At 33.4% G+C, this 17327-nt stretch overlaps 2 protein-coding genes across 2 annotated transcripts in view; one reads left to right on the forward strand and one right to left on the reverse strand.

The window, feature by feature from the left end:
* CEP85L (centrosomal protein 85 like) overlaps positions 1-17327 on the reverse strand; it is a 154925-nt gene that overhangs the window by 66985 nt on the left and 70613 nt on the right. The gene's annotated exons all lie outside the window — the stretch shown is intronic.
* On the forward strand, positions 4710-16441 carry PLN (phospholamban). Its single transcript, XM_066248356.1, has 2 exons — positions 4710-4808; positions 13866-16441. Exon 2 carries the CDS (start codon positions 13960-13962, stop codon positions 14116-14118), a length of 159 nt encoding a protein of 52 aa, XP_066104453.1. The 5' UTR covers positions 4710-4808; positions 13866-13959; the 3' UTR covers positions 14119-16441.

Consider the following 17327-nt stretch of genomic DNA (forward strand, 5'->3'; position numbering starts at 1 on the left):
CTCAGAGAGGCACTGGCAGCTACAGGGCCAGAGCACAGAATACAAAGGAATGTGATAAGAGATGAAGCTAGAAAGACAGGGCCTAAAAAAGCAAACTAAGAGGTGCAGATATTAGCCCGCAGAGAACTCAGCCTCCCCTTTCTGTAAAGGGCGGCCTAGACAACCACACAAACTCCTCTAACCTAGGAATTCTTAACCTTCTGTGGGCTGTTCTGGCAGACTGCTAAAGCCTATTGATCTGTTCTCAGGATACTTTTATATACATAAAATACAGAGGATTGCAAATAATTTTTATTGACATTCCACTCTAAAGGTAGTGAAGTGTAAATGTGGGCTGTGTATGATGACTTTCTTCTGAAGAGTACAATAAGGAAGGGGGGAGTAACTTTACAAAGGAGAAAAAGGGAGGTGTATCTAGCAGGGGGATGTGGGGTAGAGGAACAAAGAAGGACAGACATACGGTGAGGGAGGATGGTTTGACTTTGGGTGAGGCGCACACAACACAATCAACAGAAATATTATAGAGATGTTTACCTGAAACCTATGTACTTATGGATCAATGTCATCTCATTAAATTTAATATTCTAAATAAAATGTAAATATATATATATATTTACAAAAGAAGAAATCAGGAAGTAAAAAACCCCAGAAAAACAAAGGCGAATCCTGACGAACATCACACTTCAGCCAGGCAATCAAGGTTAACTAAAAGCGACGTCGTGCTGATACCATGCACACCTGCTGTGTGATAAAAATGGCACTTGATCTCTCTGGCCTTCCTCTCAAAGCATATTAACCATTCTAAACATGAGAAAAACATCAGTCGAATCCTAACTGAAGAACATTCTATAAAATATCTGACCTGCACTCTTCAAAATGGTTGGGGTCATCAAAAAAAGTAAAGTCTGAGAAACTGTCACAACCAGTGGGACCAAAGGAGAACATGATTACTAAATGTAACCTGGTATCCTAGATAGGGTCCTGGAAAAGAAAAAGGACACAACAGAAAACTGAGGAAATCTGAATCAAGTCCAGGTATCTGTTATAATGATCTATTTTGGTGTAACCCTTGAGACAAATGTACCATACTGATGTAAGATGTTACCAATAGAGGAAACTGTGTGGGGGGTACATAAAAACCCTCCAGACTATATTTACAATCATTTTGTTAATTTAGAACCATACTAAAAAAAGATGTGTACTAGAAAGAAAGAAATTACACTGAAATAATTATTTTCAAAAAAGAAATTTTTGATGTAATACTTGTACTTCTTTACTACATTAAATTAAAATATTTATAGGCAGGTCTCATTACAGTAATTTCAAAGTAGTGATGAAGATAAACAATATTTCAACCTATATGAAACAACTATATGAAATTAACTGAAATTGCTATAGTGATGTCAAATGTACTGTTAACACTTCTCCAGGCTTTTAAAAAAATTTTATTGAAATTATTCACAGTGGCCAAGACATGGAAACAACCAAAAAGCCCTTCAATAGATGACTGAATAATAAAGATTGGTACATATATACTATGGAATACTACTCAGCCATAAGAATTGATGACATCGGATCATTTACAACAACATGGATGGATCTTGATAAAATTTTACGGAGTGAAATAAGTAAATCAGAAAAAACTAAGAACGGCATGATTCCATACATAGGTGGGACAGAAAAACGAGACTAAGAGACATGGACAAGAGTGTGGTGGTTGCGGGGGGGGGGGGCATAAAGAAAACTAGATAGAAGGTGATGGAAGACAATTTGACTTTGGGTGATGGGTATGCAACCTAATTAAATGGCAAAATAACCTGGAAAAGAAAAAGAAATTATTGGGGTGACATTGGTTAATAAAATCATACAAGTTTCAAGTGCACAATTCTGTAACATCATCTGTGTACCGCACTCTGCAGATTGTAGTCTATAGTCAAAACTGAAGAAGTGCTAAACTTCATTTAAAGCTTAGTAAAAATAAAGATGTAGTCTTTCCTATCCGAGTACAGAGACCGTGAACTGCAGGTAAAGAATCATCTCTGGCCCTTGCTGGGTGGCTCAGTAGATAAAGCACCATCCCAGTGCACCAAGGTTGGGGAATCCATCCATGGTCAGGACACATACAAGAAGCAATCCCAGTCAGGACACATACAAGAAGCAATCAACGAGTATACAACTAAATGGAACCACTAAGTGGAATAAGTTGATACTTCTCTCTCTCCCTTCCTCTCTCTCTTTCCCTTCTTCTCTCTCAAGTCAATGGGAAAATTTTTTTTCTTAAAGAAGCATCTAAAGAAAAGTACTAACACTAAGCGGAGACTGTTGCAGAATCTCTAATACTCACTACACACACCTCAGCTCATTAAACCCTAACAACAAACCCATTCCACGGACAAGGCAGCTTACAGAAGTTGGATATGGTTACCTGACCAAAAATGGACTCATTATGTAGTCTGACTCCAAAGGAAACATTCTGACAAACCACCTTTAAAAACAATTTCTAGTCCCTGGTTGTGGAATTTTCGAGGAATACTCTACTGATTACATTGTTGCTCACCAATGCTCCTATTTATTACACAACTTTCTATTTAGGCTGAATTGTGCTAAAACTAAAACTTAACACTTCCTTGGGCTCTGGGCTAATATAATAAGTAGCAACAACCAGCCAAAAGGGAAGAGTAAATATAAAAGCTTCCCACCCTTGTACACATCTATAAATTTTTGTCTCCATTTACTAACTCTGGAACACACAATTCATTACCATCCCTCTAAGGTGCATGTGTGTGCATGTGTGTATACATCTGTGCATGCTTTAAAATACAGGAACATGTGAGCTATCTAGAACATTCTTTTATTCAGTCTGTGGCAGCTTCTTAGTTTACCCAACTAAGTATTACTGGTATTACTAATTCTCTTTCTCACTACAGCGATCTCTCCCCTACGCTTCATTTTCAAATGCGTGTGTATCCGGCAGGCAAACTTAAAACTGACTTTCTAAAATAAAAGTTGTCAATAATTTATCTATCACCATCGAAGTTTCTTAGTTGATGCATGCTACTCTATGAAATCCATATTCACATTAAGATTTTCTCCCACACATGCCAATCTGTCAGTGCACTGTAACTAAACATCCAACTTGAATCCTCAGTCTCTCAGCAGAGGTGTCATCATGACAACAATAGACAAATAAGCCACCTTATGCTTAGATTTCAAGCCTAGGTTTTCTATTTCAGTCATCACTGGCAATTGATGATAATAAGAGATTCTTATGAAAGGATTGAAAGAAAAAAATGTTTGTAGAGCACTGAGCAAATGTTAAACATTACTCACGCAATATTTTTAATACTGGGTTTTAGTTTAGGTTGTACATTTTCCCTTAGCAATATTCTCAGAAAATTTTTATGGAAATATTTTTCTATTAGTTCTAGTTGATTCTTTAAATAATGAGAGACTTGCTCTAGTGAGTTTTATCTGTCTTTGGAAGACGCCAAAACCATTTCCATTTAAGGACGCAGGGCAGCTGCTGCAACACATTTCAGTTATCCGTAGAAAGCAGTCTGTGTTTGTTCCGCTACAAGCATAAAAAATTAAATCCTAACAAATAGCTCTCCCAGAATTACAGAAGAGATTTAAAAATTAGACTGCAGGTATGGTGATTTAAGTAAACCTAATAGATAAACAAAAATTAGAATGAAACAGGAATGATACCTGGCTTTTCAAAAAAATTATTTTCCCACTTCTACCTTAAGATAAACTGTTCTAGGAAGTTCAAAATATCATTCCATTTACTAAAATTTCATTTGCACAGTAATTTTCAGGAAAATTGCTGCCATGAGACACTTCCTTTCAGAAATACTACACAAAAATTTACAACACATTCACCCTGTCAATTAAGTGTGATTAAGTAGGATACCACCAATTAGGAATTTGTGATTATTTCTTTTTTGCTAGAATGTTACTCTTGATTTTGTGTCAACTTATTAAAATTTTAGTAACATTTTTATGGTAATTTAATGTAGCTGTTATAAAATCCTAAATACATAAATTGTACAGTACAACTTTTCTTGGGAAGTTAAATATGAGAATTACTGATTATAAATATATTGCTAAAGCCCTAATTGAAGAATATACATTTATTCGTTCTTACTTTAACCATAAGAAAAAGTTAATTTTTTAAAATCAAAATCAGTTATTAGTCAGGCTTTCTCATACACAAGTATAAGGAAAGAAAACAAAACAAAACAGAAAAAGGTACAAAATCTGTTTCTGTGAAAATTTTTCTTATCCTGCTAGAAGTTAACATTGTAAAGCTGCAGAATTAAAGTAAACAGCAGCAATAGCAATCAGTAAACGTTGTTTGGCTTAAGCCAGTGTTCTCATTCTCACACTTTTAAAATTCCTATAACTATTTTAGCTCTTCAATATTATCACTATCAGTATATAATCATTTCTAAATCCAAAGATGCATGAGTCTTTAAAAAGAGCTTTCTATCACTCTAAACTTTTTTTTTAAATCTATCACATACTTTTTAAAATTACAAACAAAAAATGAGGTTCAAAGTGTTAATGACCTTTTGATCCCTAAAGTAAGATAAATGACATTCTGAAAAGTTTGGTTGTGCTAAGACTATGGCTAACCAATCATAACTTCAGAAGTCATGTGTGACATCATAAGAACACTTTTTCTCCTCCACCTACTTTAATTGTTCCCATAAATCTGGTAACAGAGAAAACTTTCTAGCTAAATGCCGGTAAGACTTCATACTACTCACAATACTTTATATATTGTGATCATCACAACAGTCAAGGTAAGAAATAGATTTCATTGATTTTTTAAAAACTTTCTGTAATTAAAACTTGCTGGACTTTTATAAAAGAGCCATATATTATAAATTGCAGTTCAAAGTTGGACAATAAAATATCTGAAAGGACAAAAAGCTTAATTCCTAAATAAATGCTTACACATTCAGGAAGAGTAAGACCTAACTTTGAAAAGATAACAGTCATCTTTGATCCTGGTTATTGGTTTGTCATTTTAATTTAACTTTTATTTTGCTTTTTTTTTCAAGTGAGTTTCTGCCAATTAAAATAACTTTCAATTACGTTACTATATTTGGTGGTAGTGGTTATTTGATTTCTCCATGAAAAGACAATGGCTTCATTTTGTTATTTGTTACTCAGCTGAGAAGCAGAAGTTTCTATTTAGACATCTGGGCTGTTTATTTAGACATCTAGACTACTATGAACAGTAGTGTTTTTATGTAACATATATATTATTGGTGTACTATTTCAATATTATCATGATGACTCCTTAAAGGGTATATTAACAAACTGCGGTTTTTAAAATATATAATATAAACTGTTTAAAAATGTTTTTGAAGACATTTTCCTCTCTATAAAATCATCAACAAATACTGCTAAAAAAATCCAAGCTTTTAATGAATTCAGTTATTTATATTAAATTCAGTATTATATCATCAGTAACAATTTTTGACATTAACAACTTGTCAAAAATACATGCAAAATTTTTTCTAAAGTTACAGAGTAAGTTATACAGCACTTTAAAAACAGACATTATTTTGGAAGCAAAACATGCCTAAATATCTCATTTGAATGAATATGACAAAATGTTTATTCTGCCTATCAAGAATATACTTTTATCAAGTTATTACCCCCTAGAGTTCCTTAGTTTCCCATCCTGTATTTAAAAGGGGGGAGGACAGAAAAAAGGAATGAAAGAAATTCTCAGGAATAAATATGCCACAATAAATTTTATAATTCCTGCTTGATTTCTATTCTACTCTTGAGATTATAATACTCAGTTAATATATGAAATGTGCCTTCATTCTCAAATCTCAGTCATGGCATAAAGGATAAAACATCAATTTTATTTCATTATTTTTATTTCTATATGTGTGTTAAAATAAAATTTAACTCTAGAATACTAAGCTTCTAAGACAAATGCTAACTCTACTGCTTTATACAGATAAGAACTGTGTATATCCAAAAGTAGCATTCCTTAAAACATGCAAAACATTTCTAGTTCTTGTCTACCAGGAAGCACCCTAATTGCCTCTGAATGTCTTTATATTCATAAAATGTTTTCCTTTGATATTACACAGAATCCACTCAGTGTAGGTGCTGCATATGCATATTTATTCATTTTTACTCAAACACCAAATTACATTCTCATATTTCTAATGAGATGTTTGTGTTTATAGGATCAGAGTGTCTCCACAGCATATATTGCTCCAAAAAGTTGACAGGTTCTAGGAAGAACATAAATTCTAATATTAAAGTTTAATGTGTCCAGATTAACTGTGACTGCTCATATATCAAATATTATGCCCTGGTCTCAGACTTTACATTTCAATTAGTTCATCTCTATCATAAGTAAATTTTAAGTACTGTCTTTGTTTATAAGGCTATGTAGTTTAAAATCAAGTACTAAAAAAGATGGAATAAAAAGAAATGTGAAAGATGTTTAGAACTAGAATACTTTGCTTTATTAAGAGAAATCACATCACTATCATTTCCTAAACTCAAATTTCAAAAATTATCTTAATAATACTTTAGTGAACATAAAGGAAAAAATATTCCTGAAAAAACAGCATTTGGTTACATATTTATACATACTTTCTTAATCTTATTAATTAGAAATAAAATACTTGTATTGATAAAATAGTTTAAAGAATTAAAATTTTAATTTATTAAATGTATTTTAAGTTATGTAATATATTACAATTTTAAGTAAACATTAAATGTAAAGATTATCTAAGACTATAATAAAAATTATAGAAATAAAACGATTCAATTAAAACTTCCTTCTTTATTCTTGAACAATTTTCTGAAAGCAGTGGTATATATAAATATTTCATTTGATCCTTTGCATCTCTATTTTACAATTCAGGAAACAGATGTGAGAAGGTGAACTGCTCAAGGTCACAGAGTTAGGAAATGGCAGAGCCTTGGCAGGAGCCAAGATTTTGACTCTAAACCACATACACATCTTATCTACGGATCAACATGGCTTAAGAACACATGTGACATTGGAAAATCAAGACAAATTAAAAGTCCTCGAACACTGTTATTGGTATACTATAAAGCAAAGTTAGAGGATACAAATTTATATTTTAATTTAAAACCACTCCATTTCATTTAAAGTTTATTTATGCATATGGCATTATATCCTCAGTAGTCTATATAATATTATCCTGATCATTTTCAAAGCCAGGAATGTAAAAAAGTTATAGATAACCTTAGTTATTAAGTAATACACCTTGGGAGGCAAAACTCAAAATAATTACACAGACTTTTAAAAACAACATAACCTACCAAAAGTTTCCTCTTCTTTGTTTCATTACTAAAATATTCATGCCTTTAATCTATCTGGCCTTGATAACCTGATCCAGGTTAACTTCTCAAAACTTCTCACAAAACCATACCTTTGTACTTTATTCCAGTTCTCTATTAAATATTTAGCTTTCTTCAATTTCATTTCTGACCTCCTCACATTCTACCATTTAGTTAACCCTATATATTGGAGTTGCTTGAACAGAGGAATCTTGTTTTGTTCTTTATGCCATGAAAATTACTAACCTTCAGCTAAATTGTGAATTAACACAGTGCTAACCACACCAGCAAAGGACTAAAACTAAAGGTTAGAAATCCAGGAAATAATCCTTCTAAATTACAGTAACCGAAATCAATTAACATATAGTCTCCTTGTACATTTCTAGAAATAGTACATCAACGTTTGTGCCCTACATAATTCTGATACATTTATTACCAAATAAACACATGAAAATGAGATCTGAGTGTACATCTTCACCTCAGTGTACTTGTAGTCAGCTGAGGACCTCTAGTGCTTTTTAAATGTATTCCACCTTCAGATCTTTCAGAGAGAAATAACAAAACAGAGAAAGAAAGAAAGAAAAAGAACCAAACAATTCACTCAGATTATTGGAGATATATTTAATTGGCATTCATTTTCTTTAATTATAAATTTTAACTTAAAAAGACAAGCCTATAGACTAAACAACAGCAGCAATGTGCTCATCTCAAAGAGAAAATCTCTCTACACTGTTTTTTAATAAAGTTTCCACAAGGCACAGTTTTAAAGCAATGGAAACATTTCATTACGGAGTTAATTTAAGGGCTGAGAATATATTTGTTTTTATGCTTACACAGTTCTTTGCATAACCAGGCAGAAGCAGCTTAAAGATTCTTTCAAAAGCCAGTGTGAACCAACAATGTTCTGGAATGCTGCTGTCACATATAACTTCCAATTAGAATGTCAGTGTTTAGTTCAGCATTAGGCAATCTCAAAAGAAAAGTAATTCCACCAAACTAACTTTTGGATGCTAACAGAATGATAATAAATAATAATGAACCATCCTGATTCAATTCAATAAATCAAAAATAGATTCATACAAAAACCACTTCTGGATTATCCACAAAAATAACTGACAATAAAAAGAAAAAAGGAAAAAAACAAAAATAATCCTAATATAGACAAGTCCTGTAAATTAAAATCTATAGAGAATTCTAATCTTGTGAACCAATTAAATGGAAAAAAATATCTAAAAAGTATGTCAGACTGTAATCTTGAATGTCTATTACTTGAATTTACTAGCAAAACATGCCTAAATTTACTAAAAAAATAAGCAAATATAAGGGAAGAAAAATTCTAAATTCCACATAGAAAGATTTAAAAACCTCAGGAATTTATAATTTCAGCAGAGTGAGTGCCCCCCAAAACTGAAGTTCAGATAGTTCTGCAAAAGACTGAAAGTACAGCCTGACCAGGCGGTGGCACGGTGGATAGAGTGTAGGACTGGGACGCGGAGGACCCAGGTTCAAGACCCCAAGGTCACCAGCTGGAGCACGGGCTCGTCTGGTTTGAGCAAAACTCACCAGCTTGGACCCAAGGTCACTGGCTTGAGCAAGGGGTTACTCGGTCTGCTGTAGCCCCATGGTCAAGGCACATATGAGAAAGCAATCAATGAACAACTAAGGTGTCGCAATGAAAAACTAACGATGGATGCTTCTCATCTCTCTCCATTCCTGTCTGTCCCTATCTATCCCTCTCTCTGACTCTTACTCTGTCTCTGTAATAAAAAAAGAAAAGACTGAAAGTACAAATTATATGTGGGGATGACTGCTCAGCACAGACATCATTACAGAATCAAAGCAGACCACAAGTTTTCAGAAGTGTACTGAGCTTACTCTCGCACAAGAGTGCATCTGCTATTACGTTAGAAAATGACACACTACCCACAAAATGAGAACTCCTGCAGAAGCTGATGTAGTACCTTTCACCCAAAATGTCCAACATGGCACACGTTTGTTGAAGGATCAGAGCTGCCTGTGTGTGGTTTGTCTCTCTTCTTCCACTTCAAAAAAACAGAATACTATCTTAATTTATTTCATTTATTTCCCAAGTTCACCTTTTTGAGCAAAAGAGGAAAAGGAAACCACCAAAGGCTTTATAAATGCTACAAAGAATAGTAAAGAATTAGTTATTCCTCCCATCCCTCCAAAAATTACAATAATTCTAGATCCCACAGACATATTCTGTGGGCACTTTCCTGCCTCTTCCATGTTAACTCAAGAGAAAGGAATCTGGCATTTCTACAACCAAATACCTATCAAAGTATCTTTCATATTTTCAGTATTCTAATTCTAGGGCTTTGATGATGAATTACATGTCCTCACCTTGCTCTTCTTGTCCCAAACACTTAATTTATACATATTGTCGTCCAGTAAAAGGGGGAGACTAATTTCAGTCTGTTTAAGCCAGATGCAAATTCAGAACATCCCTACATAATCTATTTCTAACTATCCTAAAAGAATGCTCTAAAAAAATCATATAAAATTAAAATGAAGTGAAACTATATTTTTCTAGATTCTCTACCATTATTCAATTAATAGGTTGGCTCTAAGAAAGAAGATGGGGAAGACCAGGAGTTCTAATCTCAGAATGGTTAAAACTGTGGAGAAAAGAATGATAAAGGCCTGAGTGCCACGTCACTATGATGCAGTAACAATCACAGACATCTCCACAAACAGGACTGTGCTGTTTCCACGCACAGCTTTTCCATTTCAACATATAAAGGAAGCCCCATCTTATCTGAATAAATTTGGCTTATTATCATCAAACAGATTTTAGAAGTTCAGCAGAATTAGGAATCAACCCATTTCAGATTGTACTACTTTAAAACAAACTGGGCCTGATACACTGAATGAGCACAATGAGCACTTCAGCATGTAAAGCAGTCTGATTTTGGTTTTAGCATAAGATTATATAGAGTGACTATAGATCACTTCAGAATTATAACATTTCTAAGTTTGATAAAATACAAGCCATTATCTTTGGTTATCTCCTTTATACTCAATTTGCTTCTGAGAACTACCCTTTTTCAATATCTGACTATTGAAACATTAAGATTGTTTCTAAAGTATAGTCATCATACTTTCAGCAGGAGAGAGCTCATCTCTTTAGGGTGCACCACTCTGTACTTCACAAACACCAAATATCCATTTGAAAGCTTAGTTTCAGGTTAATGTTGTTAATGGTTTACAACTTATCTACCGGTATATTGTAATCCTCTAATGTAAATGTTCCAAGCTTCATTTTATTCAGCTGTAATAGGAAAAGACTTGAGAAGAATATTGGAGATTACGTGTTTATCAAATTCTGTTACTCTAACTGGTTAGTCTGTTAACTACAACACTATCTTTGATCTTAAGCAATTTTCTAACAACACTGAAGTAAATCATAAAATCCCTTATTCAACTTCATTGATTTATTCAAATAGTACCAATTATGCACCAAGTACCAGAATACAAAATAAACATGTGGTTCCTTTTATACTCTGAACTAAAATTCTACTTGGGAATACAAGCATGTAAATCAAAATTACAACACAGCCTGATCACTATCCTGATACAGGTAAAACTAGAGCCCTACTGCAAACCAGCAGAGTTGATCATCAATTCTAACCTCAAGAATAATGGAAGGTTTTATTAGAAAGTCATATTGAAATTGGGACTTAAGAAATAATAACTTTGCCTGGCAAAGAATCAAAGGGGGAGGGTGGGGACATTCCAGGCAGAGGCAGAACAACCTGTGCATAAGACAGAATCATAAAAGGGAAAGAAGTATTTATGGAAAGGTGACACGTTTCATGTGACTGACACACCACTCATCAGTGTCAGAATAGGGAATGACTTGTACATACAATGCTTCATGATGAACAACTGGCTAGCTTCCTCCTTTTCCATGTTTTGTCACAAAATAATTTTCAAATTCAGACCTTTTAAACCATTTAAGTCCTAAAATTGCACAAAAACGTAAGTTCAAATAGGAATTGCCAATGCTAATTATCACTCCTTTCTTACCTGTACTCTCTCTTTATATAAGGCAAGTAGACAAATATAAAGGAAATCTTCCTCACAATTATCCAATAATATAAATTCACTATATTTACTACAAGCAAATATAAGCAGAAACAACTTAAAGAATGCATTTTCTTAAAGAATGAAGAAAAATTTATTTTTATAGTATTTTACTTGAGAAATCTGAACAAAAATAATTAAATTAAATATATACCAAGTTAGCTGCCATTACCTAAGTAGGAAGTGTACATAAACTAAATGACAGCCACTGATGTTGAGCAATTAAGAATATATGCTAAGCCCTGGCCGGTTGGCTCAGTGGTAGAGCGTCGGCCTGGCATGCAGAAGTCCCGGGTTCGATTCCCGGCCAGAGCACACAGGAGAAGCGGCCATCTGCTTCTCCACCCCTCCCCCTCTCCTTCCTCTCTGTCTCTCTCTTCCCCTCCCGCAGCCAAGGCTCCATTGGAGCAAAGATGGCCCGGGCGCTGGGGATGGCTCTGTGGCCTCTGCCTCAGGCGCTAGAGTGGCTCTGGTCGCAACATAGCGATGCCCGGGATGGGCAGAGCATTGCCCCCTGGTGGGCAGAGCTTCGCCCCTGGTGGGCGTGCCCGGTGGATCCTGGTGGGGCGCATGCAGAAGTCTGTCTGACTGTCTCTTCCTGTTTCCAGCTTCAGAAAAATACAAAAAAAAAAAAAAAGAAAGAAAATATATGCTAAGACATATATACACATGTACACACACACGCGTGCACGCAGCAATTCACAACAGGTGTGGAGCAAACATTTTTTAAACATGCAATACCTGACTATTTAGTCAGGGACACTGACTCTTTTCTCTTAGATCAGCGGTTTTCAACCTGTGGGTCGTGACCCGGGCGCCTAGGCGACCCCCGTGTTTTGGTTGTTCGACCCCCCCCCAAGTCACGACCCACAGGTTGAGAACTGCTGTCTTAGCTTGTCAAAGAAAAAATAACAACAGGAACACAACAATAGCCGTCAGCTGTGAAAGAATCAAAATTATACCTATTTTTTGTCAGATTGGCAAAAAATATATATTTTTTGGTATGCCAAAGAATTTTAGTAACTACTTTATGTGTGCCATGTGATGAAAATGGCTGAAAATCACTGTGCTATAAAATATACACTAGAAAAACACAGGTTGTTACCAACTCTTTAGGAGAATGACATTTGTGATATAAGTTGGCTGTTCTGATCTCCTCACTAGACCAACACTATGAAGGAGGCCAGAGTTTCCAGCCAAATGAAAGTGCAGTCTCATATATAAATCAAATCATAATACAGCCAAGTTGAAGTATTGAATCTACAGATCTAACTACCATATACCATGGGGTTTCCGTGTAAAAATAAATGCCAAGTTCTCACTGATCGTGCCTGATCTATCTCTTCCCCTCTCCCATTCTTTCAGGTCTTCCCTCTGCTCTCCTCATCACTAGTCTCTGTCAGTAAAAGAGCTGACAGGTTGAACTGGGTTTTCATGAGATGTAGAGATGGGAGAAAATTAAATCTTGCAGCTGGGTTAAGGCAATAATTTCTTGACTAACAATGTATATCAACAAATGTTAACAGCCATGATATATATACAGTTAATTATGGTTAATTTTTTATTCCATATCAAATTTTTCTTATTGCAGAATTTACATAGAAGTATCCCGATTAATAAAAAAAATCGCCAAATCTTAGTAGCTATTATCTCTGGATATGTAATATACAGTTAATTTTTTAATCTGTATCTAATTTTTCAATAATAATGTATAGCTTTAAGTTTTATCAATTAGCACAAATAAATAAGCAGCAGCTAATTAATGAATTAGGCAGAATATGAAACCACTGGCTATAAATACAGGTCATTGGTAAATAAAAACTGTCTGTAGTAGACAGTGAGATGATGATTTTATTATGATGACTTCTAAGCCTGACAGTCCTCAGCACATAATATCAAGTCTTGTTAAAATGTTACTTAAAATAGCATCTCCTACAAAGTCATAAAATTATAAAAAGGCACAACAAACATTTGAATATATAGACTGGTGACATATCATACTTATCATTTAACTATTTTACACTAATGTTCACAACAATTATGCTCATACAGAAATAGTCTTAATGAAATTATATGTCAGAACTTTTGCCCAAGGTAATAGCCCAAAACAGGGTGCACCATCTACCAAACTTTATTTGTCGTCGTTTTGAGAGGAAGCGGCAAAGACTAAAGTTACTATAATCCAAACACAAGACAAATAAGACATCATGGTGTCCCAAACAAAAAAATCCCAGACACTCAGATAGGACAAGGAAATACTGTGTATGTACACACATATACAGACTACAAAGATAGTAGATGCCACAAATAATGTTGAAGATAAATTAATATAAAATTGTGTTTTACCTGTTCAGAAACTAGGTTGTATATATGAACCTAATCTACTTACTGTCTTTACATTCCAGGCTACCTCAAAGACAGTGATATCAAATTTTGCTGTCCACTTTTGACCTTTCTCTTGATCCTTTAAAGCTTCAGACTTCTTTGCTTTCCTGAGTCATGGAGAAAGTCCAATATCTCACTCGCTCTGCTATAAGAAGAGCTTCAACCATTGAAATGCCCCAACAAGCCCGTCAAAATCTCCAGAACCTATTTATCAACTTCTGTCTCATCTTAATATGTCTCCTGTTGATCTGCATCATCGTGATGCTTCTCTGAAGTTCCACTGCAATCTCCAGTGCTGCGACTTACCACCCTCAGCTTAAAATCAGCCGTCCCGTGAAGGGGGGAAAAGAGAACACTTCCTAAGTAGAAGAAATTCTTCGTGAAAAGTTCAAGATTCAGAAGAAATTGTTAGCAAATGTATTGATCAGCCAGATCGCGTAAACAGGAAAAGAGTTCTACTTTCAAAATTAACTTTAAAATGACTAAAAATAAGTGTGCATAATGTAACTGTTGATTTCTGCAACAGAGCTTATAAATTGCAATCCCAAATCTATCCTGAGGATGATGAACTAGTTTAGTTTTAAAACTGTACTGCTAACAGGTTCACTTCATATATAAAGCATTAGCTTCACTATTTAGGATAAATATAATTTATATTGTACTGTAAAGCCTCTTTGATGTTTATTAAACACTTTTCAGGTCTTTACTAAGTACCAAAATAATCATTCAAATGAAGTGTCATTATCTGAAATAGCCCACTAATCCCTCACATTATCTTTATTATTATTATACATATGTCTTTGTAGTAATTATCTTAACTTCTTTCTAAAACAGAAATTGCATCCTTTTTCTATACTTACCATAACATTCTTTGAAATTATGAAAATCAAGTAGGTAAGAGTAACGCCACAGTCCTGCATAAATTTTTTTTTCAAAGAATTACAGAATTCTAGTATACATAGATAATCATCAATCTATTGTCTCTAGGACATTATGATTAATAGAGAAGAAATGTTCATTCATTTAACAGCTGGCAGTGTGATTAGTCATAATTAGTCATAAATACACTAATTTAATATGACTAATAAATACACTAATAAAATAGAGTCTAACCTTAATTTATAGCACTGTAGTTGACTAGCTGAGCTAGAGTACTTTGCCATACTATATCTTTGGAATCATGAAATCTTAAGACTTCAAATTTCATAGGATGTCTTCTACTCTAGCCTCATACTCAAGGTAGACAAAAGAATAAAAGAAAATTTAATATTTCAAGCATTAAAAATAAAATCTTGAATTCTCTCTCCAAAATTAACTAATTATTTCATTATATTTGGAAATGAATTTTTATCTTACTACTGTTTATGACAAGATACAGCTACTTTCCTTACTCTACCAACCAGATGGTAAAACGCTTATTTGGTAGACCACTCTACTACACTGAATTAGACTACTCCACTACATAAAGCTAATCTATAATTACTTTCCTGCTGAATAAATTTTCATTTTTCTTCTGGTCATTTAAAAATATCTTCCAACAACTCATAAAACAACTGAAGTAAAAACTGGTGATGGAAAATATATTCAACCAAAATTTGGTAATTTAAGTTGACTCAGTTGAAAATGAAGTCTAAAATGGTTTACAATACTATCATCCAATAATTTTAACTTCAGTTCAAGACATATTATTAATATAGCAATTATTAAAGGAGCAGAGAACATTTAATTTAATATATGGTTTGTTATGGTTACTAAAAGAATTTGGAAAGTCAATATTGACCTTAGTTTCTAACACAAGTGCTGCTAGCAGGATAGTGATGGAGACATTATTTTTAATTTTTTTCTGAATCTCTGAGTGGTTCCGAAGATGGGAAGGGGTTCACTGCTATATGAGGAACAGATGGAAAGGGGTCTCATACTGACAGAAAGATTTCTTGAGCAAAAGCTTTATCTATGGAATGGAGATCCCTAATATTAACTAGAAAATTTATACACAGGAAGACATACATTCACCTCACTGGTGTCAATAATTACCCATGCAAAAAGTAACGAAGGTCTATAATTAGCTGCATAATCTTAAAAATAAGGGGAAAATTTGTAATAACAAGTTCTATTCCTTTCAATACATTGTTCATTTCAACATCAACTTCAAACTATAAATTGTACAGATATGGGATTTTCCTAAAATATTAGAAATAAATTTGTTTTCCATTTTACCTTTAACAGAAATTAAAATTTGTACACTTGATGATTACAGACTACTGTAACTCAGGTATAATGCAACAAAAACCCATTGTTTAAATGTAGCTTATTTATTCTGTTTATTGTGATGTGTAAAGAGTAAAATATAATAAAACAATGTATTTTAAAAGTTTTAAATATCAAATGCTCCAAACTTTCTACTGTAGAATAAATTCCAAACTTAATTGACAGTCAAAATCAATGAATTTTTAAATGTTTAATGTTGCCTTTTATATGTTGATTTACAATGTTTAATGCAAATCACTTTTATTAAAATGATCTTCTTGAACTCAGTGAAATCATTATTTAATACACACATGACTGATATGACAATAAAGTCTAATATAAGCAGTTTTGATTTTGTAGGCTGTTTTTGATGACATTCCTCATATAAAATAATATCAAAATTTCCGACGACAGACACAAGAGGGCAGACTCACATAAAGAATGAACTGCCTTCTACCTAGAAATTGCTTATCCTTCCACTACTTTTGAGTCAGCTCTTCTAAGTAACAGCATACGTTAAAATGTCTAAAAATTATTTTCCAATACTATAAATAAAAGTTGACAGATTAATAAAAAAGTGTCAAGTATTACTAATTTTATTTATTAAAGCATGTATTCAAATTCATTTATATGCTTTTTTATGTAACTAATGAATGTGTCATGATGGCATATCCTATCAATCCAGAGTGTCACAGTGTCCACATCTTTCAATGAAGTTATATTATCTCAAACATTAAAAAAGTAAAGATATAACAGGTATAAAAATAAGAATAAAATTAAGAAAACTATTTCTTTTCAGAAAATGTAATAGAATATATAAAACTCTCACATGAAAATAAAACTTTTCATTCTTATGTTAGACAAAATCTAAGTCATTTTAACTGTCATTTTATTATATTTTTATTTATATTTTTAATTGATAAAAGATAAAATTTTCAGTGAAACATGTTGAAATCGTTAGAAACGTCTATCTTGGCTGAACAAGCCCATGCATGATTTAAATAAGCACAAAATTTTATCTTCCTCTTTTTAATGACTGTAACCCAGAACCTAGAAACATCCTAGAGAATATAAAAGAAAATAAACAATTGTGTCAATAAAGAGACCACTTCTTCATTACTGCCCCGGAGATCTACTGCAAGCTTAGAGAACTCCAATGAACACTGCTGTGTGTAGAAGTGCACACCCTTCATTCCCTTCCCATCCCCTCCCCCCAATAAATGCAACAGGGATGT

This window comes from Saccopteryx bilineata, chromosome 12 (assembly GCF_036850765.1).
Source record: "Saccopteryx bilineata isolate mSacBil1 chromosome 12, mSacBil1_pri_phased_curated, whole genome shotgun sequence".
Lineage (NCBI taxonomy): Eukaryota > Metazoa > Chordata > Mammalia > Chiroptera > Emballonuridae > Saccopteryx > Saccopteryx bilineata.

Excerpts from the sequence above, each read along its gene's own strand:
- PLN (XM_066248356.1), top strand. The coding sequence starts at position 13,960 with ATGGAGAAAGTCCAATATCTCACTCGCTCTGCTATAAGAAGAGCTTCA.